Source organism: Crocodylus siamensis, chromosome 3 (assembly GCF_052110815.1).
Source record: "Crocodylus siamensis isolate JL-2025a chromosome 3, ASM5211081v1, whole genome shotgun sequence".
Lineage (NCBI taxonomy): Eukaryota > Metazoa > Chordata > Crocodylia > Crocodylidae > Crocodylus > Crocodylus siamensis.
Genome location: NC_143397.1, coordinates 99,529,597 through 99,555,536, shown reverse-complemented (window position 1 = coordinate 99,555,536; position 25,940 = coordinate 99,529,597). Strand labels below are relative to the sequence as shown.

Here is a 25,940-nt window from a genome sequence, read left to right as displayed (position 1 = left end):
CTAATTCAGTATCAAAGCAATCATTGTTCTCTTACCTCGCGTCTTTAAGAAATAAAACGGTACATAATTTTTCATTCTTGTTTTGTAGTGGCTGATGATCATAACTCTGTATGCTAAGGCAGCTGTTAGGATTTGGATTTCTTTCCCTTGTGAAGCAAATAGTTCTCTTAAAGTTGCAGGAGCCTAGGTGATGTTCAGTCTGGCAATAAAAAGAAATATAGTATATTCTACAATAAAAAGTCTTCCTTTGAATACCATATTGATACATGGTTACTCCATGTTAGATGTGGTTTTGAGGTACCATATTAGGGAAAGCTATGTGTAAGAATGGTAGTTCTTTTGCTAGAAAAATAGCCTTTGGTTTATAAACCAAAATGGTCTCATGCATCATGTTTTGGGTCATCAAAACCTGAAACACTGGATGTTCAGTCCATCGGCGAAGTGAAGAGAAGGTAGGGGGCGGCATGTCCCCCCCCGAGATTGGCCCTCACTGGCCAGGGTGTGGGGGCATTGAGAGAAGTGTTGACCAGTGCCTCCCCCCACCCACCAAGATTGGCGCTGGCCAGGGAGTGGGAGCACCGAGAGAAGCGCCAGTGGCATTTCCGGATTTGCCGCCAGCACTTCTGGGGTCAGCAGTCGGCCACTGGGGGTCTCCCTCCCTCACCGCAGTCAGCGATTGGCTGCTGGTGCCCCTCCAGATTCAGGAGGCACCAGTCACCCATGTTTCAGTCATTTATTTGTTCATTGCAAGGACAAGCCTTTTAAAAATACAAGTTGTTTGAGAAATAGCTCCTTTCTAATCTCCTATTTAGTGGGGTAGATTTACCATATGTGTGAGCTCGATGCCGAATTATATAGGACTGAATTAAGCACAGGCTCAGACCTGCTCAATTTAAAACTTTTATTGTTTCACAAAGTCATAAACTAAAGGAGGTCTGTTGGTTCACGAGGTTCCCAAATCAAGCCCTTGCTCTCTAACCCGGAGGCTAGGTGCGGCTGCCTGATTCAGTAGTCTCAGAACTGGTCAACAGCTCATTTAAAAGGAGTCCCTTATCCTTTTTTAGGCAAAAGATACAAAACTGTCCCCATGGTGGAAGTGAGGCATCTAACATAACTTTACTATTAGTTATATATGATAACACTTATACATATGCATTTCTAATTCTTACTTCTATTGGTTATTTAGTTAACTTATCTATATTATAATATCAGGTGATACGCTTTGTATTATAATCATTATGCTTCTTATGTTAATTCTTAATGACCTTTATATTTCTTATGCTAATTTTCTATAACCTAAATACATTATTCATCTATATGTTTTGCTGGTTTTTGCAGGGTTAAAATGTCAAAACTGACATAATATGCGGTTGCTTTTTCGTCATTGCTGTTTAGCCATGCAGTTTCCTATTCTTAATGTAAGCGGCATGTCTGCTATTTTTATCATTGTTCAAAGGTCAGAAGTTCAGTATTTTCATCTAAGGGTCAGAAAGTGATTACCAGAATGTCAATCGCTGACTCCTCAACCTCCTTGAAGCATTCTGGGAGTTTTAGTGCATTGTTTCTAATGCTAGGCTTTGCTTAGCATAAGCACTCTCTCACACCATATTTACTCAAATAAAAGATGACTCTAATTATAAGATGACCCCCCACAATAATTAGATTCTACATGTGGAAAACTTATAAATTTGTTATAATTTTCCAGGTATATAATCTAATTATTGGAGGTTTGCCTAATTTATCTCCCATCCACTGCTACAGCAGGGAAAATAAATCTGGGGGGTCAGGTACCCCTTTGCTCTCTGCTTCCCCCTAACATTTTCCCCTGGCAGCCCCTTTGCCTACTCTTTACTGTCAGACTTTGCTCTCCCTGAGGACATGGAAGTGAGGAGCAAATTTAAAAACAATAACCTTGAAATTATCAGTGTTGCTCAGTGTTGGTTGCATTTAATCAACTTCAACTTTCCATTGCTGAGCAATGTTGCTTTTGGCAGTAGTTTAATTATATACAGTGTGTTTAGTTAGATTTCCTTGTATGCGATTATAAAATGAGGGGCTTTCCCCCCACCACGCTAACTGTGGGGAAAAACCTTGTCTTGTATTTGAGTAAATACTATAAATCAGGCTTAATGGAGTGGAGGCATATTTTCTAAAGAATTTATGCCCCAGTAAGTCTTACTTAGGTACCAAACGGGTCAGATTTTCAGGACCTGAGAATAATGGTATTGCTAGGTACTGAGCAGTTTTGAAAATGCCACTCTACCCATAGCTATTGAGCAATCTTGCAAATCAGTCCCATAACATTTTCACCTTCTTTGGTGGTGCAAGGAGGCAGGCTGGGTTGAAAGCAGAAGTATCTTTTGACACTTACTGAATTGCCGTGGTGGAATAGTAGCTTCATCAGCCAGTACATTGATGCCAAATGACAACTGTAGCCCTGCAGTGACATACATATACCTTCTGCTCTCAGGAGGCCTGTTTGAGAAATGCCATCAAAATATGGCTGCTTGGTCATTTCCAGTGCAATTTGACAAGAAGCTAAGTGACCATCTTTCCCGTACTCTGGTCTGACCACCTCTTTTTCATGCCTGTTTGGCCTAGAGCCAGTTTTGAAACTGAAATATCTGATTTGTGGTTTTATTGTACCTTTAAAAGAAGAGGGACAACTCACACTTCTAAAATTCAATCTTTTCCTAGACCTTTGACAAACGCATTTAATTTGCAAGGATTCTCTTTAATAGAACACTTGAACTTTATCATGCCATCGTTCCCTGGAAAAAAAACATTTATATAATTTTTAAAGTACTTGGGCACTGTAAAAAGAGTGAGGTTCCATCTTCTCCCTATAACTTTAGACCTTAAAAAGCTGGAGTTTTCCATCTTCAGTCAATCATGATCAATAATATTACAGGAGAGCTTTTACAAACATTTTTAGTTATGCCTTTTTCCTCCTTTATTATTATGCCTGCAGTAAAGGAAGTCTTCAGTGATATGCTGATTTTTAATGACACCTGCTTGAAATGGAGGCGAAACATAAAGAGAACTGATATGGAAGAGAGATATTTAGTAAGTAATACATAATTTAAGTGTTTGATTCTGTGTTGCTATAAGAAGAAAAAATTAATCAAGTATCGACAATGCCAAGTTTCTTTGTACCATAGGCGACTGACTGGTAGGGGCTGCACAGGAGTGCACGTGCCCCCCCCAAACGGGTCTGATACCTCCTCCCTCCCCCCCACCCCCGATGGCTGACACTGATGCTGTCAGTAGGGCTGGTGCCCTCCTGACAGGATCGGCAGCTTTCGCGGGTACCCCCCCAGATTCAGGAGGCACCAGTCACTCATGCTTTGTACATTGCTGCTATTGGAGTTCCCCACTCTATTAACCTGGTAACAGAGATAGTAGTAATGGGGAAACTAGCATGCATGACATTTTAAAAATTCAAATACACACTCCTGTGCTTTTTGTGATGTTTCTTGCTTATGTCTCTTTCTTGCTTATTTTTTAATCTTCTTTCCTTCTTTTCTGTTCCTCATTGTCTTCTCTGCACCGGCCTCAGACTCCATCGTATACTATACCTTGCCCTCTTCTTCAGCCATACATGCCAGTTACCTTGCCCCATCCCTTGAATGAGCCCTCCTTGATATGAAATCTCTGGATAGTTCATCTGTACTGAGTCCTAAATTGGCTTTTTTTCCCTCTAATCTGCATGCCCTTGAGTAGCAGTCAGCTACCTTTTAAGGCTGTGAGGTCTGATTAGCTCAGTTCAGATCAGAGGGCAGAAGGGTGCTAGGTCCCAGCTGCTGGTAGCACTTTTCTCCACTACGGTTGAAGAAAACACTCACCACCGCTGCTGCTTTTCCCTGCAGCATCATGGGGAAAGCGCCTGCCGCTGCCACTTTAATGTGTGTCGGCCGCTGCAGCTCTTCCCCATGGTGGCACTGGGAATGACTACTGTTGAAGTCCCATGTCCACAATCCAAATTAAAAGGTTTTGAGGACGGCATCCAGCCTGTGGGCCATAGGTTGTTGACCCCTGCCCTAGGGTGCCCTTGGCTTGAGTGTACTGCATGCTCCTAATTGAAGAATGGCAGATGAGAGTCAGAGAGAGCAGGCAATCTATTTTTTCCTTTATATGAATGCCTGAAAATTGATTGTGAAAATTATTAGTTTTGAGTTAATAACATTGTGACCACTTAGGGTACAAGCAGCTGCAAAAACTTAGGTCTGCAACAGGGAACTACAAATCCATAATCTAATCCTGAGCAGCACGTGACATTCTCAGTGCATTCTGAGCACAACAGGATTTGAAAGCACCGAACCTTTCAGGATCAAGTACCTGGTGTCCATGGGAGTTCATTTACCTACATGTGCTGATTTAAAAAATGAGGGTGCACCAGCCAGATACTTCTCTCTCTTGGCAGGTCATGAGTATAGACAGGTGTCAGCAATTGTTGTGATATGAAAGGACATCAATATTAGCTGCTAGATTATTATAATCAATATTAGCTGCTGCAGTCATTACATTTGAATTATAATGTTGTAATACAACTATAGCAAAACTGCTCTGACTTGAGCTGTGCTCCTGCTTTGCTTAAGGTCAGAGTTATGCAGGGTTAGCTAATTTGTATTGCTACAGAATTAAGTAGATGTAACTGTTACAGTGTAATGCACAGCCTACCCCTTCCCTTTTAAAGAATTAAAATGCACATTTGTCCATTCCCAGAGTCGTAACTTCAAGATTTTTTTCTGTATTGAAAAAAGGGTTAGGGAAGTCAAGGAAAGAAAAACTAAGTGCCAGACCTAGTTTTATTCCAGTGCTGTTTATGAACAACGGTCTGTTTCTTCATAAAACTTGGGAATATTTTGATTAGGATAATACTGAACAACATTCAGGCTCGATGCTTGTATATATTGTATATATGTGTATTTTCCACAAGGGTAAAGTAACTGCTTTTTATGTTTTTGTATAATAAATTAATTTGAAGTATTGAAATGGTTCATTTTCATTGGGCATGGATAGGTGTAATGTTCACAGCACTTCAAACAATTTTAAAACACTATGAATATGAAAAGTGAGAGAGCAGGTGATACTCAGCGCTGTAGTGTTACAAAGCAGCCAGAACCATATTAAAAGTGACTCTGGGTGAAACAGGGATAATTTTGAAGCCCCTTAAAGGAAAACTTTAGCTGGGAGGCAATTGTACATCTGTGCATTCCTGCCATGCTACCAACGGAAAAAATCTTCAAAAAAAGGTGGCGTTTGAAGTGCTTTATACATTTGTCTGTCAATACGCATTGTTGTGATTTTCCATTGCAGTTTCACATACGAGGCCAACGCTGGTATCAGCAGGAATTCTTTCATGAAATGACATTTAACCTCACCACGTACAAGCTAACTCCAGAAATTTGTCTGGATTTACAGCCTGGCACTAATTACTCTGTGAATATTTCCATCACAGCTTTGGATCTTTCTGTGCTAGTTTCAATGACAACTGAAATTACTGGTAGGTCCAGCTATTTTATTTACCATGTTTACTCAAATCTAAGACAAGGTCTTTTTCCCCATTAAACATGGGGGGGCCCTCATCTTGGATTTGAGTACACGGCTGTGTGGGGAGGGGAGAGGGGCAGGTAGCTACTGCAGCTCCAATTCCAGGCCCTACTGGGGGTCAGAGCTGGAGCCACAGCTGTTGCCTGACTGCCCTGTGCTGCCTCTGTCCTGTGCCACTCTGCACCTGCCCCTGCCTGTCCCCAGTGCTGCCACCTCTGCCGCACAGCCTCTTCTTCCCTGTCTGTCTCCCCATCATCTGCCACCCCCCTTCTGCTACCACAGCTGCCACTTACTGGGCAGGGGGGTAGGGGGTAATCTCCAGGGGATGCAGGCACAGAGGGCACAGGCATAGGGGGGCAAGTGGCATGGGTGGCAGAAGGCCAGGGCTTGTGGGGGTCTTAGCCCCCCAAACTAATTTTGCAGTGGCCAGTGACAGCCACAGGACCATGGCGCCACACAGTGTGCATCCAGGCAGCACCGCACGCATGCTCAGCTCCAGGTGGCTGAGGAAGAAGAGTCTAACCGCAAATGCATCGCACTGCACAGAGCACGATGGGAGCTGTACTTCTTGTGCTCATGCATGCAGCCCCCACAAATAATATTTTCTTCCTCCATCTATGGTGAGTATTGAGGGAGCAGGTGCCAGGGGGGCAGGTACTGTGGCAGAGGCAAGTGCTAGGGCACACTGGCACTGGGCAGGGGCTGTAATTAGATTCTAGACATAGAAAATTATAAACAATTCATAATTTTTCCATGTATGGAATCTAAGAATTGGAGGGTCATTTTAAATTCAGACTTATCTTGGATTTGGGGAAATATGGTACAGTAAAAGCTGTGTTATCTGGCACTTTACCACTTGGAATGCTCTATTAACCAACATCTGTCGTAGATGGCAATACAAATCTTCTGTCAGATATCTGGAAATACTCCAATAGCCATCCAGCATCTTGCTGTGCACTTCTCATAGATCTGTCGTTTACGGAAGCTTCAGGATGCTGCCCAGCGATGTCGCTAGCAGCAGTCTGAATTGTACACATCCACCATTGTGATTGCATTGTGCTTGGGTTGTATTGTGACTTATAACTCTCAGATAACTGGCATATTTGACGAACCAGCACTCCCCATTTCCCATGGATGCTGGATAGCAGAGCTTTTACTGTAGTTATTTGTTATGGAGTGACCCTCAGGATGAGTGCCAGTATGGCCACTTGACCAGTGGGGGCTGTGAAAAGAGTCTGCATTCAAAAGTCCACATGACTCCTGAGTCAGCAAATTCATGAGAAGGAGGGGCATTGGCTTCTGTTTGATTTAAAATGGCAGTACAGCACAGCAGAGAAACTAGAGAGAAGATACATGTGCCAACAATTAGGGCATCTGTTTAAGACTCAGGAGACTTGTGCTGGGGCATAGAGTTGAATGCAGGCTTCTTGTGTAAGTTCGGTCAAGTCATGCAGGAACTGAAGCAGAAGTTCCAATCCCCTGTACTCCAGTGGGGCTGAGAAAACCACAGAAGTACCTCCGTCCCCTGCCTTCTCCCCTGCCCATCCAGAGACAGCAGCTGCAGTTTGCTGTGCTGCAGCCAGAACAGACAAAATTGAATTAAGTCACTCCACTTAGGAGCAGCTTCATTTGAACCCTTATACAATGAGGGTTAATTTGTTTCACGTTTGGAGTGCTCTGCAGCCATGCTCTTTTGTTTGGGTATCGCTTTAGAGTGATTTCAAGGGGCTGATCAGGTGACAAATGTCATTTCTGTTTGCACCCAAAGACACTGTCTGTAGAACAGTGATAATAGCCTTTCCTTACTTGATGTGGGTATTGGAAGAAGAATTACACTGAAGACTGCGAGGGGTGTATTTTGTAGCTATGTTGGCCTGAGACAAAAAGAAATACAAAAATTTAGAACTCTTGGTTCAGAGAGAACTTTTATTAGACCAACAAAGAAATCGCAAAAAAACCTATCATTTTCTGCAAGCTTTTGGGCTCACACACCCTTCATCAATATTCCCTGAGCCCAAAAGCTTATAGAAAAAGATATTTTTTTTGCAGTTTCTTAGTTGGCTTAATAAAAGGTATCATCTGTGAACCAAGAGTTCTAGATTTTTGCATTTCTAACTGAAGACTATGAAGTACTGATAATGGGAGTCCCACAAGTACATCACTTTGTTATGCAAATTGTCAATTGCCCAAATCATGAGTGAGACCTTGTAAGAGAGCATAAGGCAAGATGCTGCGTTCCTTGATTAAGTGCTTAACGCGCACACACACACACACACACACTCTCTCTCTCTCTCTCTCTCTCTCTCTCTCCCTCTCTCTCTCTCTCCCCCCAATTTCTGTTCTGTCCTGGCATACATTACCAGTTTTATCAATACTTGGATCAACTTGGTGGCCAGGTAAGCTGATCATGGGTAGGGAGCCGAGTTCCTCCTGGTCCATCTTGTCAGATGAACCGATGCTCCAGGATGACATGCAGAACAAGACCCAAAATTGATATGTCTCGCCCCATCTTTTATAGTCTTGTCAATTCACCCACTCTTCTGTGCTTTTGCTGAGTTATTAAGCAATAGGAAAAAAGTCTATTTGTATAACAAGTTAAGTAGCTTTATAGTTTGTGAATTTAAAAGGTAGTTTATCTAAGGGCCCTTTTGGGAGGAGGAGAAAAGAATATGTATTTTATGTTATGTTTTTCTTCCAGAATTTTGTTATAAGAGCATTGAGCTCATTTTGATTCCAGTTAAAGCAGTCTAGATTATTTTTAATCTGTCCCTCTACTGCAGACCTTCAGTGTTGAGATTATTAGTTTTGTTCAATAAATGGTGAGACATTAGTGTTGATATTGGAGCCAATCCTTTTTGTTTTGGCCACAGACAAGACAAATGAGGCAGAGGAGACCTTGCAGGCTGTTTGAACACTTCTGTAACTGTGTTCAGCCACTAGGTGAAGCTGTTTATCTGCTGGATGTCCATCAGGAAATAACAAGCTAGTTTTGTGGTACAATTTTCAAATTGTGGATACTGCAGTTTTTGGGGGGGAGTTAATGGTAAATGCAAATTTTTAAAGCTTTGTAAAAAGGGAAATATTTTGTGTGCAAATGTTAGTGTTTAGGGTACACAGTGTTCTAGATTGTTTTATCCATGTACAGGAATTGTTTAGTAATCTTTGCTAGGAAATTGCCTAACTTTTATTCAGAAATAGTGTGTCTCCTCACATAGCCTATAAAAATAATGCATGTCAGAATAGAACTTGATACACAAAGATATTATAGACTACAGGCTGCTGAAGTCTTCAGGCTTTCCCCTTTGCTTTGTCATCCTGCCAGAATTAAGCTGGGCAAGTTTGGACCAGTTCCATATCAACTCTGAAGACCTCTGCAAAATACTTTTCAGCAAGTGCTCCCTGAAGTGGTATTGACAGTTTGAAAGCTGGCACAGTTTCGTCTGAGCAGAGTTAGTATTTAACAAATGCACTAGAACAATCCAAGGAGAAGTAGCATCTTGTGGAGTGACATAAAAAATAGGTCAGTTATTGAGGGTCTGTTTGGTGCAGGTTCCATTTTACATTTTGCAAAGTAAAAAGCAATGGTGTTTGAGTTGCTTTAGATTATGCCAAGTAATGTGCAATTTAAGATTAACAAAATATCAATTATGTTTAAAAATATTTAGTAGGAACAGTGTTTGATAAGGATGTCAACATTCCTCCTCAATGCTTATATTGTGTGACAGTGTGCTGTGATAGTGTGCTGACTAATGACAACCAGAAAGGGAAACTGGCTAGTCTGTTTTGTGCTCCGAGCAGAAAAGCAAATGTAGATCATTAATAATGGAGATCAAGATCAGATTTTAACATTCTTTCTAAGTAATTTTAGCTGATAAAGTATCAGTAAAGAAATCCTTAAAGTAATTCATTGAACAAAGTCCCTTTAACTTCTGAACTGTGGCTGAAATCCTACTTAGGGAATTAAATTCTTTCTGCCTAAATTTGCCCTGCAGTTTGTTTAACACATATACTAAAGTTCAGTCAAGCTGAGTCATAGATTTATATTTCAGAATGTGGGATCAGATCCCCAGTGGTTGTAAATTACTGTACTGTAGCCAGGGATGTATGGCTAGAGAGCACCTCCTGTAGCATTGGACTCAAGTTGCTTCTGTTTATAGGCATGTCAAGATGTCATTGACTTCTGTGGATTTACTTCAGTTTACAGCACATGAGGGTCCCAGCCATTGATTGTATATTGCTGTGGAACAGAGGCCCTAGAGGATAGATGAGCCTCATATCATCTTAATCAAGTTCCTCTGTGGAAGAAATTAAGCAGGTTAGAAAGCATTTTCAGTGTTAGCCTGTGTCACTTAATTAAATATGTAAATGCCAATGACAGTTTGTTCTATATAAAGAAAGAGATGCATAGGTTTATAAATGTTGGTCAGGAAACCTGCCCTAGTTTTACTTAGCCTTAATGAGGGAATTCATGAGGTTTGTAATGAAATGCATGTCTACAGAAAAAGTCCAGGAAATCAGCAGCCTACTCCTCTCCTTGCCATAGAGTGCCTGACAAGCAGTTTCTTTTTGGCATTTCGGTGAAGAGCACATAATTGTACTTGTCTGTCATCTCGGGGCCAGTAAATATGTTCCATTGAGTGCTTCACAGATCACTGAAATGCTGTTTCCTTTATATTCCCAGTGGCATTCTTCTTAGACTGCCCTTTCTGCTTTCCTGGTTTACAATGTGTAAGCAAGTGTTGAGAACCCAAAATGGACTTCGGATCATGAAAAATGGTTGGGCAATTACTGCACTGTAGATATAAAAAGATGGTAACAATACCTTCATTTGGCAGGAAGAAGGGTTTGTATCTGCCACCAAGAAAAAGAAACAAAGGAAAGAGCAAATCTATTATGATGATAAATTCAGTTCCATTATTTCTCCATTGGAGTTGCTAATTGTGTATAGCCCAACTACATTTTTTCATTTTGTAGGATGTGCAGTCTGAGGAAAATGTTACTGCTGACTTCCTTACCTGTCTTTAACATGAATTTAAGAAAAGTTTTTGTTGTATAAACACTCTAGGACAGAGGTCGGCAACGTTTTGGGCAGAGTAGTGAAAACACCTGCAACCTCAACTTGTAAAAGGTTGGCATGCCGGGGCAAGTGGTTGGGGAGCTGCAAGGGGCCTGATTCTTGTTGTGGCAGCACAGCACCTGGGCCCCTTCCCCTAGGTGGATGTGCCAGGCAAAATGCTTTCATGTGCAGTGCTCTGGCATGCATGCCAGAGGTTGCTTACCCCGCTCTAGGATTTGAGAAATTTTTATATTACATGAGCCACTCTAATAAAAGTTTGTTTCCTGTGGAGAGAGTAGTGATTTTAAATTTCTTGCTGCCTAGGAAGTGCATTTTAAAATATAAATGCCAGGAAAATTCTGACTCTTTGGCAGGAGCAAAGAGAGGACAGAATATACTTGGAGATGAAGATATTTTCCAAGTTCCTCATAGTGGTCTGATTACAGCAGGGGTGCCAAAGATATGACCTGCAGAGCTGTATCATCCAGTCCCTGCTGCTGCTGTGGGTCTTGGAGTGACCAACAGGAAGTATGTGGGGTGTGCTGGATGGGACAGGGTGATGCCGGTGGAGTGCTGGAACAACTTCCGTAAATTAATATATTTTGGGAGAGAGGCATTTTTTTCAGCACAAATGTAATGCCTGTTCATGGCCTGGGTTGACACACCCTTGATTGGGGCTGATTTTCAGGGTACTTCCTAAAAATCAGATTCTTGCTTCATTGTCTCTAGCTGGGCACCCCAAATCACTTTTTTCACTTCTAAAAATCTTGACCAAATGTCTGTCTTCAGGTCATTTGTTATTACTAATGTACCACAGTTAGAGAGACATTGAAAGAATCCACGTGTTCCCTGACCTACAGAGCTAACAGTCTGTGAAAATATTGAAGAAACCACCAAGCAAGAGGTAAACAGACTTCAGAACAATAGCTTACAAGTTTTGGTACATTCCTTGGAACAACACTAGTACAGGAAGGGTGAAGTGAGGCAGTGGCTGAACTTGATTTTTAGCAGATTGACATGCAAAATATGCAGGTTTGAGAAGAGATTTGAAAGGCAGAAAGGGAAGAGACATGGAGATAGTCAGGAAGAGAGTTCCAACGCATTGTATGGGATAGAATGGAAGAAAGCTTGAAGAGAAATATATTTGTTCTTTGTTCCACCACCAGCTGCCTGCAGCTGTCACATTATCTCCCAGCTCTTCCATTGTACAAAATAAACAGAGCCCTCTGTTTTATTTTACATTAAAAAATATTTTCTGAGCTGTAATGTTACAGACCCATCTGCATGAAAGATTTATTTATAAGAATTTGGTGAGCAACAGACATATCACCAGGAGTGCAGTAGGCCTCTGCAAAGCTTCAGTAGCCAATTCAATTTGGAGGAGATTCAGCCCGATTCAGTGGCCAAATCTCTGAATCTGAATTGAATCAGGAGACCAATTAAAACTTCTGAATTGAATCAGAAGCCTCTGAATCTATTCGGGGAGATTCAGCCATAGACTAAAGAGGCAGCAGTCCTCACCATGCTGGACACAGCTGCCTCCAGCTGGTAAGTCTGTTGTGGTGGGCGGAGGAGGAAAAGAAGGGGCTTGGGGGGGTAAAGATCAATGCCCCCACAGCAAGGGAGGGATTGGGGCTGGGACAAGCTGCCCAGCCAGGATAGGGGGGCCTGGGACTTGGGGAGGGGGGCTTTTGCCACTGTGCGCTGCCATCCAGGAGGACATGGGAGTGGGTGTGTGTCCCCAGACCTGCGTGGGGTGGGCTTGGCGGGGTTGCACTCCAGATAGGCGGTGGAAGGCACTGGGAGCAGGAGCTATGCCCTCCCATTGCTCACCCAGCCTCCCCATGCCTCCTGGACAAGCCACAGCTTTGTCCCAGCTGGGCAAGCAGCGGCAGGGCATGGGGGTGGGCATGTGCACCCAAATCAAGGGCTATGGAGAATTTTAGGGTGGCTGTAGTCCCCCAATAACCCCTGCTCCTCTCTGCAGGGTGGCTGGAGCTAGGGCTGGACTCTAGGCTGCAGCTGAGGCTAGCCGCCTAGAGCGCAGCCCTAGCTCCACCTGCCACGCAGAGTGCAGCCTGGCAGTGGGCGGCTGGAGCTAGCCTCCCAGAGCCAGCCTGACCCAGCCTGCCTCGCATAGATCCGGAGGCACACACCCGCTCCCATGCCCTCCTGGACAGGCAGTGTGCAGTGGCAGGAGCCCTCCTCCCCAAGTCCTGCCCCCCCTACCCTGGCTGGGCAGCTTGTCCACAGCCCTGAGCCCTGCACCTGCCCTGGCCGCCTCTCCACACCAGCCCTGGCCTGGCCTCAGTCCAGCACCACTGGGAGGGGCCCAGAGCTCAAGCAGGACCAGCCTCAGCTGCGCCACCAGGCCAGAGGGGACAGAGCCCCTAGGACACCTGCACCACCCCATCCCAACAAGAGTCTGGTGGCTGCTCCAGAGCCGTGGCACCAGGAAGCTGATCTTTGCACAAGGCAAGGGCAGGCTACAGTTGAGCTCTGCCTGCTTTCCACCTCTGCCCCTCACTGCAGGCTTTGAAAGTGGCATGGTGCCATGTGCATCCCACCACTGAGCGGGCTAGGCAGTGAGGCACATGGCACTGCTTTCAAAGGCTACAGCAAGGCACAGAGGAAGGGAGTAGGCAGAGTGCAGTTGCAGCCTGCTCTTTGCCTCATGCTAAGATTGGGGGCCACAGCCCCTACCCCTTAGGCTACCCTGCACCATTGGCTCTGGAGGAACCACAGACTTCTAATTGTCCCATGACTCGGCTGAGGGCCCTATCTCACCGTGAACAGAGCCCCAGCTGGGCTGGGTCATGGGGCAATCAGAGCCCAGCAACTCACCCAGGGGCATGGCGTGAGGGAGTTAGGGAGAGGGGAACAAATGTGTCCCCCTTCCCTGGCTCCCCCACGGTGTGCACTGTGGGGAAAGCTGCACACCCAAGCCCCTAAACGAGCTGCCAGGCCCCCACTGCCCCACAGCCTGGCCTGGCCGGGGCCCAATTCCCCATGAACGGGGCTCCAGCCAGGCTGGGTTGTGGGGAAGTCCCTACAGTGCAACAGGGAACAGGGTGGGGTCAGGGGTGAATGATTCACCCCTGCCCCTACTCTGGTCCCTCCTGCACTGTGGGGGGTCTTGATCTGCCTCCCCCAAGCCCAGGCAGTCAAAAGAAACTTACTGATGTGCTGTGCTGGGCCAGCTGTGATCTCAGCACACCCCTCCCCCCTGCTGCAGCAGCCTGCAGCCAGGCTCACCTGGTGTTTGGGAGGGGGGCTGAGCCCTTTTAGCACCCCCCACTTCTGCTGCCTATGCCCCAGCCCCAATCCCTCCCTCACTGTGGGGGTGTTGATCTGTGTCCCCACCCCCACTGCCCCTTCCCTCCCCCCCCTTCTGCCCACCACAACAGACTTACAAGCTGGAGGCAGTAGCGTCCAGTGTGGTGAGGACTGCTGCCTGTTTAGTCTATGGCCAAATCGGCACCAGATCTTTGCATCCAAATCGGCCGAATCGAATCAGGGACAGTAATTTGAATCACCGAATCAAATCACTGCCCCTCTGAATTGGCCAAATCCTAATCTGAAGTGAATACTTGCCGCTTCACACAGGCCTAGATAGCAGCCCATGCAAGGGTTTGATGGAGCACTGTCAAGGTTGTGAAACCTGAAAAATATCAGAACTTCCAGCAGGATTTCTCAATGTGGAGGCATGCACTCATCATACCAGGTCAGCCTCTTCGCTCCAGTGTGTTGTTTCCCAACAGCTGGGTTTTTACATACTGTTGAACCTGTTAAAGGGGAACAGGCAGACAGAATGGAAGGACATTCTAGCATACCTATTAAAATGTTTTTGCAATAGTGAAGAAACAAAGCATCCCAGGCTTGTGACTTGCCCAGAAGTAGTGCTTAGATTTTTGTCCATCTGTAGCCTTTGTTTTAAGGAAGAAAATGAGTAAATAATTTTTCAGAATAAATATTCAGCATAAAGCTTTAGCTAATCCTCAGTAGGACATAGTCATTTTGCAGCTGGCTACCACGTGCTGGGACACCATACTTGCTAGGCAGGAGGATTTCTGGCCTTGGGGAAATGGACCAATTATGCTTGAATTAGTGAAAATGGAAGAGTTACATTTTCATGCCACAAATGAATGGGAAGTAGTTGCAGAGCCTAATGTACATAATTTCCTCCTCCCCCTTTTCTTCAAAAAGAAAATTGAAAATGACCTTGAGTCATGGTACTGTTCCTGCCTTGCACTCTCCTTGTTGCTGCTTGTTTCCAATGTTTTTCTATGCCAGTTAACAGTAGTTGGGTAGATTTTTCTCAATAGCTGTTCAGTCCCAAAGAGAACTGTTTTTTATACTTAGCACCTTCTTTTCATTTTATTTGTATTGCTGTCAGAGGAGAACCTTGCATTATTTTATTTTCTTCTGTTCATTCTTCCAGTAGCTCTTTACATTTCATAGTCAATATCAAGCTTCAGTGTTTCTTCCTCTCTAGGTAAACTGTTTAATGATTCACTCCCCTCTTTTTCCTCACAACTCTGCATAGTCTCAAGCTCACTCCCTTCTACCCATTTTTGCTTTTTGATTTTGAATTAATTCTAAATTTGTTCTTACCTGTTAGCTCACAGAAATTGAACTGTTTAGTATTTTTAAAAGTTTCTCATACTTTTTAGTTTGGAGGCAGGAGAAGATTCTTTTTCAACAGATTTCAAGAATACTGACTTCATCAGAGAACCTTTTCATTACTAAAACTTCCCTTGTTTTAATCCAGTAGCTCCTTTTGTGCCATACATTTCACATCCCCTCACTCCTTTTAAAAATTATATTACAAATGAAGAATCTTAAAACTGAGAGTGGAAAGCACTTTCCTTTATGAAGAATTTTCCAGTCCTCCTCATCTGTGATCTTTGTTGTGTCTTGTATCCTATATTTGATTGAGGGGTATTTTAGTACTGCAGGAGAGAAGATAATTAACCATTGCAAATTGGAATACACTTTTATTTTTACCCCTTCAGCTCCTTTCATGGCTGTGGGCTCTTTCATGTTTGGAAGAAGACGACAAAATTCCACCATCTGCTGAGGAAGGAAGAGTTTATAGGCAATTATCATTACAGGGGATTACACATATGATTGCTCTGGCTCTTTACAGTGCTAGTGGATAGCATGGCCTGCTGGAGACAGTGGCAGGAGCTCTGACCCTTGGGAGTTTGCCAACTTTGTGCTAGGATCACACATCCTAAAAGGGAAATCAGTAACCATTTATCCTAACAGAGAACAAGAGCTGTAGAAAGGATTTTCTGTTTTGTTTAAACTGAAAGGAGGATTGATTATGAAGCTGAAAATTAATATATTTATGGGAGGAGATTACCTTTCAATTCTGTAAATATTTGTGTACCCTTTGAGACTACTAGGCTACTCCCGTGAGTGTAATTTTAGTACACATGCAACTATTTGTACAGTAAGTGTCTTAAACTAACACAGCATCTTTGTTTCCAAGAGGCAGCTTGTTAAACTAAAAAAAATAGAAATCTGTTCTCCATATGTAAATTTATTCTATCAAGAACCTTGTCTGGGGGGTCCTATGGGCTTCTGCTCTTAGCTCTTATCTCTTCTCCTATGCACCCTGGCTTTGGACAGTTCCATTCACAAATATTAATTCATCTATCATCTTTATCCCGACAATGTGCAGATTTACCTTTCCATCCCTTGACCAGCCTCCTTCTGTCCAAATTAAAATCTTGGCTTGTTTTCCTGACATCTCCTCATACATGTCCAACCTTCAGCTTCATCTCAACATGGTCAAAACAAAGCTCTAAATATTTCCACCTAGTGTTCGTGGACACCAGGTATCCTTCTTTTTGCTCATGTCTGCAACCTTGGCATGATCTTTGACTAGGCTCTTTCTCTAAAGTCTCCCATCTGGTTCTTCTCTCTGTCTGGCCTCTTTTTCCTGCCTAATGTTTCTTAACACATGATCTGTCCTTTCCCTCCACACACCCCAAATTCTCATATGGGCTGTCATCCTCTTAAGTGTCAGTGGCTTCAGCTGCCTCCTCTCTGACATTGACACATTTCATCTTGCCAGAGCACAGTCAGGCCTTCAACAAATTCTGCTGCAAGGGTCGTTTCCCAGTCTCATTACTTTGACTCCATTTCCTTCTCTTTTCAGGTCTCCACAGCTACATTTTCCTTTTCTACATGAAACACGGACTACTTGTCTTCTCTTTCTAAGGCCCTTTAGAAGTCTATTTCCAGCCTCCCTATCATTTTATTGTGATTTTTGTGAACCCTGCATTTTTGGCAAACAAGGCCAATCTAGATTGTCCCACATGCAGCTATATCCCCTCAGGTTTTTCCCCACAGTCAGCTGATCATCACCCAAGAGGATAAGCTCCAAGTAAACATGTACAAAGCCAACTTGTTCATCTCCTTCAAATCTCTGCTTAAAGCTCATCTTTTTCTTGATGTCTACAACAGACTTGACAAGGGTTAGTCAGTTTGTGTGCTTTATGTTCATACCAACCAATATTGTCTCATTATTCAGTTGTGTTCCCCCCATCTACCTCTCAGTATTCACTTGTTGACTCTTTGTTTGTAAAGAAATAGTGAGCTCTTCGGAGCAGTCTTTGGTAGGCAGTACAAACATGGAGTCTTGCGTTTTAGAGTAGACCTTGCTGTACTACGAGTGGCAGTGGTGCTAGTAATTATTATTATTATTACTATTAGCAGTAGTAGTATTATTACTAGTAATGATCATTATTATTCTTAAGCTAAACCACCCAAACTAGTTTTCATTGATAAGCTGAGTGGAATGTAAGAAGAAAAACAGCATCATGTAAAAAAAGAAAAAATATATACATTTTTTAAAGTACATATAATTTTTGCATTAAAAGTAAAATTTTATTTTGTAATAGGTCCTAAACTTCCCCACATCCACTTAAAAGGCACTTCAACAGTGTTGTTCTCCATATCAAAAAACCTCTTCTGTCCTTCAGCACAGCACTTGTATTGTAATATGTATTATAGTATTTCCTCATATGGTAATTCAAATAATAATAATGACAACCTGTGCCATTTAATCTGTACCTCTGCCTCCTTATAACCTATGCTTTCTCCATTGGAGGAGCTATTTCTGTTTCTCTTTTTTAAATGTGAAAATTCAATTAAAAATTGTTATTTGTCCCCCTCCCTACCCCCCACCAAATACCCATAAAATCCTGGAAATATCGTGTTAGCAAGAAACTTAAATCATACAAATTGCTTTATTTTAGCAGAGAATTGCTTTCAGTTAAAACTGGGCCTGAACGAGAATGCTTTATGTGATTTCCTTGAACTTGGGGAAAGCTAATCATTTGGATCTAAAATGCAGCTCAGTTCCGTTCCTATTTTTAAAGCAGAGGGATAGTTAGCTGTGTTTGTCTTAAGTCAGGGCAGGGTAGAGATGTACCATATAGATGAACTGAATCAGAGAAACTTTTGTGAGCAAAAGTTCACTTCATTAGATGCTGATGAAATAAGCTCTTACAAAAACTTATGCCTCTCTGATTCAGTTTGTTTATAAGGTGCGTCTCTACCCTGCCTATTTTTAAAGCATCATCATCAACAGAGAACACTGCAGGGGGAAGCAGAGAACTCCCAAACTCCACATGTATTCTAATAATGAAAATGAACCTCAAGATGAAATGCCAGCTTACTGGCTACCTAGCACTGATTTTGAAGGGCTATCTCGAATGGAGCACAGTTGATGCTTGACTTTTTCATTTGCTTGCCGTGCGGAAGTTTGAAGGGTACTGCTGCAAGTCAGTCCTGCTGGAATGCTTTTAGTGCATTTTCCTATAGACAGAGAAGGCTAGAAGTTAATGGCAAACAGTTGGGCTTGGGGCTCCTTTTCACCCTTGGTCAGTAATTCCCCCCCCAAGTAGCAGCCTTTTGTCAGTCACTGAGCATGTCAGTCACTGAGCATGTCTATAATACATGCATTAGGGTGCTGTAATTACAGCGCATTAAGTTTAGTACCTGTAATAACTTAATGCGCTGTACTTGGTGTTAGTGTGCTGCAGCACTAGCACATGTTTTTTACATGATGCTAATTCAACTGCGCATTAGCATGGTTTTTGCCCTGATGTGCTAATGCGCAGTAGAATTAGTCTACTGCACTTTTAGTGTCTCATGTAGATGTGCTAACTGGCATTTTTTCCCCCTTTTTTTCTGGAGGTGGTCTGAAATTTTTATTTTTCCCACGTGGGTTTTGAAATCTTGATGTTCTGTCAGCCTGATAGTTGACTTATTTTTAGCGGGGATTTACCTTCTGGCAAGGTGTGTTTTCAAGAATATCCTGGTTGCCAAATACGATACATGAAAGAACTTCCTGGACTGAAAATGAAACTAATTTTTTCCCTTCTCTCCCCTCTCCGCTTTTTTCCACCAGTAACCTAAAGTACTAAAGATCCCAAATTTTAAAGGTATTTGTAGTTTGCACATTTGCCTCTCTTCAATCCACTTCATAGGCCTCTGCATGGGAGCCAATGTTTGCATTCATATTTTGCATTTTTAATCCTGTTTTGGAAAATAAAATATGCCATTTCTAATCATTCCTAAGCTCTTTCCTCTCCCCCTACTTGCACCTCCTGACTGAAATAGAAAGCAGAGCTTATATGGAGTAGATACTGTAAGTTTTGCTCACTTTGGCTAGAATTTAAAAAAATAGTGTAACCTTTTTCGGACTGTTTCTGGGAATTAAAATTTCTATTTGGCTGGATTGGATGCCGGAGAAAAGAAGGATTTGAGACAGGAACGAAAGAAAGCTAACCTGAAGAATTTATTTTCTCATTTATCTGTCTACCAGGGAAATTTAGGAGTTCAGGAGGCTCTTGGTAGTTTAGGCAAGTGTTGTAAATCTCTCATGATAAGCTCAAATTATTATTATGATTTTTAGCCAGGGATGCAAGGTATACAAGAAATTGGGTTTGTGTTTCAATATTTATTTGCTCAGACTGAGTCTGCTGATGCTCAGCTTAAATCAAAGTAAAATCTTCTCCCACATTTGACCACTAAAAATATTATCTGTATACTTTAAGGTATTTGTATTCACAGGAAAATAAGAGTAGAAGGAACCAATAAAAAAAAAAAATCTTTGTATCCCTCCAGCTACATGGTGATCCCTTCTACAGCCTAAGGAATACAATAAAGTTGTTCTTCATTTTTGCTTTGTCCTCCTTTTTCTGCATTTATATTTCCCCTTTCCTTTCTTCTTCTTTCCCAAGCCTTCATCTCACATACCCTGAAGAAGTTTATTACACACCCTAACTTGAGAAACACTACCTTAAATGTTTCTTCTCCCCCATTGGTAATTGCCAACCTGATATAGTCTTAGACAGTCATCTGTGTGAATGACCTTTGTGTTATCCCACCAACTTTATTTTCATTTCCATCATTCCTGAGCACAGCATATACTTCAGTACCTGTGTGCCACTCCCTGTGGTTGTGCCACCATGCTCCCATTAAGCCCTACCAGTGCCAGTAGTTCAAGATCCCCCCAATTCGTTGCTCAAGCTCCTTGCATTGCCAGCATGTTTAATGTACAGGGTCTCCATAAAGTCCTTGTGAACTTTAATAACTTAGGTTGTGCACAAGGACTTTATGAAGGCCCTGTATAATTCTAATCTAGAAAAACAGTCTTGTGCCTTCAGTTTTGCATTACTTCCAGAAGCTTTTCTGAAGGACTGGCCCTGGTTTGCTTTTCAGATCCTCGCTTCCCAGAAGTAAAACTCGTGACTCTGCAAAGCCCTGCACCATTGATCAGACTATGGAAAGTGGATGATAGAAATGGGCCTATCAGGTTGGTTTTTCCCTGTGCTCCTGACTGTTTAGCTGGGTCACTTATATGGCTGATTTTTATTTTAGACTGTATCTGGTTGGAACAGTGGTGCTCAACCAGAGGTCTGCGGGCTGGATTTGACCCCTGAAATGATCAGATCTGGCCTGCAGCATAGGGGATCAATGGTAAGCAACTTGGTCCAGCATACCCTTGTCTCTCCCCTGTGCTGTGCCACTGATCCACTCTGCAGCCAGAGGTAAGCTGTCTTCCTCCTCCCTCTCCCCTTCTTTCCCATTTGATACGGGATTTTGGCAGTGTATAGGGGCTTTGATAATGGCTCCCCCCTGCTGCAGGTGCTCTCCCCATGCTGCTACTGGGAAAAGTGGCAGTGGTGGCTGGGTTGTAGCACCCACCTGCCAGCTTGCCTTCCTCTTATTAGAGATGGAACCAAACCAGCAAGCTTGGATTGAGATCCCAGCTTAACCATAGGGGTTTTTTGAGTGTTCCTTTTTGCGGGTTTTGACTTCAGGCTCCTCTCTGTTTTGCAGAACAAATTTCTGTTCTGAGTTGCTCTGAATTTCAGTGGAGGTACACCAGATTCACACTGGCATTTTGTGAGAGCAGTTCAACTCTAACTTTCTTGTGTACATCATCCAATACATCTAGCAAAAAATTACGTAGAACAGTGATTCTCAACCAGGGTTCTGGGGCAACCCTCGGGTTGCCGTAAGAACGTTTGAAGGGTGCCCTGAGGTGTGGGGAGATAAACAGGCAAGTGCAAGCACAAGTTCATCCCTGCCTTGCTGGTCCTCTGCCCCCACTTCCCAGCTTCTTTGCAAGGAGGTAAGAACTCCACGCGCATGATCAAAGGGCAGGTGAACAGGCCCTATGAGAAGAGGCTGAGAGCCATGGGACTCTTCAGCCTGGAGAAGTGAAGGCTTGGGTGACTTGGGAGCAGCCTATAAGTACTTAAGGGGTGCGCATCAGGACCTGGGGGAATGCCTGTTCACCAGAGCACCCCAAGGGATGGCAAGGTCTAACAGTCACAAACTCCTCCAAGACCGTTTTAGGCTGGACATGAGGAAAAACTTCCTTACAGCCCAATCCCCCAAGGCCTGGAATAGACCGCCTCCAGAGGTGATGCAAGCAACCATTCTGGAAACATTTGGACGCTTATCTTGCTGGGATCCTTTGACCCTAACTGTCTTCCTGCCCCTTGGGCAGGGGGCTGGACCTGATGATTTTGCAAGGTCTGGAATAAATAAGTTTTTGAAATGGGGTATTGTACAATTCACAAAAGTTTTGGAGGGGTGCCTTGAGTCTGATGGAGGGTGCCTTGAGTTTAGAAAACGTTGACAACCATACTGGGGGAAAGCTGAGGTACAGAGTACTGTACCATACCTGAAATGTTTAAAGAAGTCAGGGAGTGGTTTCTTACTAAAGCCTCATAGCTGGGAACTGTCAACACTTTCTTGATCTAGATAACAGTTTATCTCTGAGAAATCAAATTAAAATTGTTTCTTATAGGCTGATCATGTGATCCTCTTTGTGTCCAGATTAGAGCTGAAAGTTGTACTTTAAATGAGTGCAGCAAAAGGACAATATGCAGTAACTCATAGTTGGCCACTGTCTTATGAAAGTATCCAGTGGACACGGCTACATATGCATTAAGGCACTTTTTCTAATGCTTATTAAATTTAGTAAATCCAGTGTGAGGTACTAAAGAAATCCACATTAAGTTTCCTTAATATGCACTAATGAATGAACAGTAGCCTATTTTATTGTGCATTAACATAATTGTGTGGGTTTTTATGTGGCACTTTAATGCACAGTAAAATAAGCTATTGCTCATTAAAGCGCACGTGTAGACACACCTAGTTTGGTCTTGCACAATCATGTTCAATTTGTTTGTGCAATTTGGAAAATCAGGTTTATGCTTGCCCGTGTTGTGTTTTATAAAGGGTTTGGTAGCAAATGCACAAAGCGAAATACTACAGCTACACACATAAAGAATTCACACTGAATTTTTATGACTGAAAAACTGTTAGAGGGGCAAAAGATATAACAGAGTGCTTGCAAATATGATGTTGCTCTAGTGCATGGTTCATTGAAATGAGCAGTGATATTTGTTTTTCTGTTTCATTCTAGTTTTTACCAAGTGATTGTACTTCCCTCAGACTGGCAAAGCCAATTTGCTTGCAATTCCCTCACTGCTGCAACGTTCTTTAGCAATGCCACCAACGCTGCAGGGTATGTGGCAGCTGAATTTCTGGCCAAGGATGTTGCTGACAACATGTCAATCACTCTTGGAGACAGGCATTATTATGGGAAATTTTATAATGCTCCTTTAAAACGTGGAAGAGATTATTGCGTTGTATTGAGAATTATAAGCGAATGGAATAAGGTAATGATTGCTCTTAAATCTTCTCTTTAAGCCTTTGTGAGTGAAATGAATCTAGCTGCAGAAGAGGGGGAAGTTTTAACATTTTTGTTCTATTTCTACATTGATGGAACACGACTGAAACGTAACTGTCTTGAAATCAACATTTTAACTGCTGGTGGATCTCTCATGCATTGTAATGCTGACGTCTAGATGCTAAAATATAAACAAAGGAAAATTTGGTGATGTAAAACCATCTGGCCTCAGGGAGGAGGAACTAGTTCCCTCCAATTTATACATGATGCAAATACCTATATATGAGGTCATAATTTATCCAGACAGTGCTAGGCGGGAGGAGATCTGAATGCCATTCACTGTCAACATTAGATTCTCTCTTTAGAACTTATTCCAAATAACCATGATGAGAAAACCTTTTCTGTTTTAACTAGGTTTCAACTTACAAATAGCATGGCATGTTAACATCAGGTTACATGTAAGACATGACTGACCAGTTAATCACATCTGAAATTGTAATCCAGCCACATGTTAAAGCAATTAATGGTGTCATAAAACAAGAAAAACTGTATAGCTATTCCACAGGAAGTGTGGAATAACTTTGTGGCTGGTCCCTATGATGCTATTAATTAAACATGCAGCCAGGTTTGTCCCAGTGGCTGGGAGTCCTGTCAGCTGATAAGGCTTGCAGTGATGGGTGCCCACCCTGTGCTCCCTTGGCTGCAGGCTTCCAACTGTGAGAGCTTGCTACTTTTGGTGCAGAGGGATCTGGAGATCATGATCCTAAGCTCCCCTTTCACTGGCAATAAAGCATGATGGGATCTATGCTTGATCCCACAATCATGCTTTCTGCCATGCATGTGTGACATGGCAGGAAGAGCAATTGTATGGATTGCTGTAGTGGGTTTGAGTCCTAGGGGTGGCCATGACTCCCGCTAGTAGCCACACAATTCTTGCCCTGGCTCTGACCCAAAGGGCCCTCACCACCTTTACTCACCCACCACACCTTTGACCCCTGGGCACCTGACCCTCCTCGACCCCCCTCAAGGTACCAGGCCAAACTGAAATGAAAACACAAGCCTTTCTGGCTATAGCTAAATTCCTATCCCAATCCTGGGTCTATATGCATGGCTAGCCTTCAGCTTCTTCTCTTGCTGTCTCTTGGCCAAACCCACTTACAACCTGTGTCTCTGTCACAGGCACCTCTGCAGAGCATTTCCATGGGCAGACTGCCTCCCAAACCTCTGGGGCTGCCTTATATCTTTCTGATCATTCCCTCTTCCAATCAGGTGATCCTCCTGGGTTGCTTGCAGGCACCTCCTAATTAATCTCCTTACCTATTTGTCATGGCACCTCAGCTGAGGCTGTACCCTACCTTCCCTGCAGGGCTGTGCCTGGGCTCTTTCTCCCCAGGCTCTCTGTTTCAATCATGCATCAGATCCTATCATGCCTTTACCTGCACATCTGGCAGAGGCCTCAGTCTCCTTTCCCCCTCCCTCTCTTTTTTCCTGCAGGTCTTGTTGGGTGAATGTTTATTATTAGCATTGGTACCTTTATAGAAGGAGCATAAGACCATGCTTATTGATACGTCAATCTTTTGGAAAAAAGGAACCCTTTGTTAATTAGTTATTGAAGTTAAATGGTGCTAGCAGCCATGAAAGCAAAGAATTATAATTAATTAATAATGTGTTTAAAATCCATTCCTCCCATAGCCACTCAAGTGTCACATCTCTTAGTTCTTGTGATATCATTATGCAGATAAGCATAGGCTTGGACTTGTCCGCTGCCCCACACCTCTGCAAGGAAGTAAACACTGTAATATATGAATTAGTTTTTGAAATTGGGTGCCATTTAATTAATAAAACTTAAGGAGGGGGTGTCTTGAGTCTAGTGAGGATGCCTTGAATACAAAAAGGCTGAGAATCATTGTCCTCGATAGATGGCCTGATGGAGTTAAGACATTCTAAATTCTAATCCAAGTAGCGTCAGCATAATCATCAGTAGTCCCTGGGTGCTCAGAACTTTTAACTATTTAAATGTGCCTTTACTTCTAGTTCCCTTTTTTCATATTTGCATACAAACACATTAAACACTTATTATGAAAGTGTCTTTGCCAGTGTTATTATTTATTAGTCATTTATATTATAGCAGCAGCCAGAGGCAGCTAACTGAATTAGACCCCTATGGAGCTGCACACAGTACAAAAATGGATTGTTTCAATTTTTTGCTGCTCTCTCTTAAAATTACCAATATGTTTTCTTTTATGAGCAGGAAAAATGGTATGGGTAGGAAAACCAGTTCAGCCAAAACTTGAATGAATTGTTTAAGATAAACCAACATTTCTATTAAAATGACCCATACTTGATCCGTTATGGGATCAAGCCTGTGGGGATCCAGTATGGGATCAAGCCCGCAGTGGGATTTTTAAAAACCTACCATTTCAATTTAGGGAGAACTAAACTGAATTAATCCTGCACAGCATATACAGGCACCCTTAAAGACCAGGTCCTCATTTACAGCTGGGTCATAGGGAGATGGCCTTTGATACACACCTGGGCAACAGAGCTTGGAGTCACACCTCTGGAGACATAGCAAAATGGCTTAACTGCTCTGCTACCACACCACATGAGCATGGAGTGTTAGCATTGAAAGTACAGGTTTCCCTCAATTGATGTGGTATGTGCATTCTCAGGAAACTGTGCATAAATCGAATTTGCATAAAGGGAACCCAGTTTAAATGTAACAAATAGGGATAGGTTCCCACCGTGGTGAGGGAGGGAGGGAGTGAGGCTGGGACTAGGGAAGGGGCAAGGGGAGAGTGCTGCTCCTGGAACTGCACAAGAGGGCAAAGCAGAAGGAACTGTCGGGGCGGGGGGAGCAGGCGGTGCAGGTCTTGCTGCAGCAGGGGCTGTAGTGAGTGAGAACAAGTGGAGCCCCAAGGGATATGGGGTACAGAGCAGCTTGTCCCCACTCACTGCAGTCCCTGCTGCAGTGGCCCTGGGAGCAGCCAGCACCAGCTGCCTGCAGCCTCTGGGCTGCACCGTGCTCTGCCTGTCCCCCCACACCTGGGCTCCACCTGTCCCCACTCACCCGAGGTCCTGGGCTGCACTGTGCTATGG

The 25,940-nt window shown here is 43.2% G+C and overlaps 1 protein-coding gene across 1 annotated transcript in view; it reads left to right on the top strand.

Moving 5' to 3' along the window:
• Nucleotides 1–25,940, top strand: part of SUSD1 (sushi domain containing 1) — a 106,031-nt gene that overhangs the window by 65,391 nt on the left and 14,700 nt on the right. The window contains exons 13-16 of the mRNA XM_090037654.1: nt 2,972–3,066; nt 5,320–5,506; nt 20,354–20,447; nt 22,575–22,830. Coding sequence (XP_089893780.1) covers nt 2,972–3,066; nt 5,320–5,506; nt 20,354–20,447; nt 22,575–22,830 — 632 coding nt within the window. The remainder of the gene's footprint in view (nt 1–2,971; nt 3,067–5,319; nt 5,507–20,353; nt 20,448–22,574; nt 22,831–25,940) is intronic.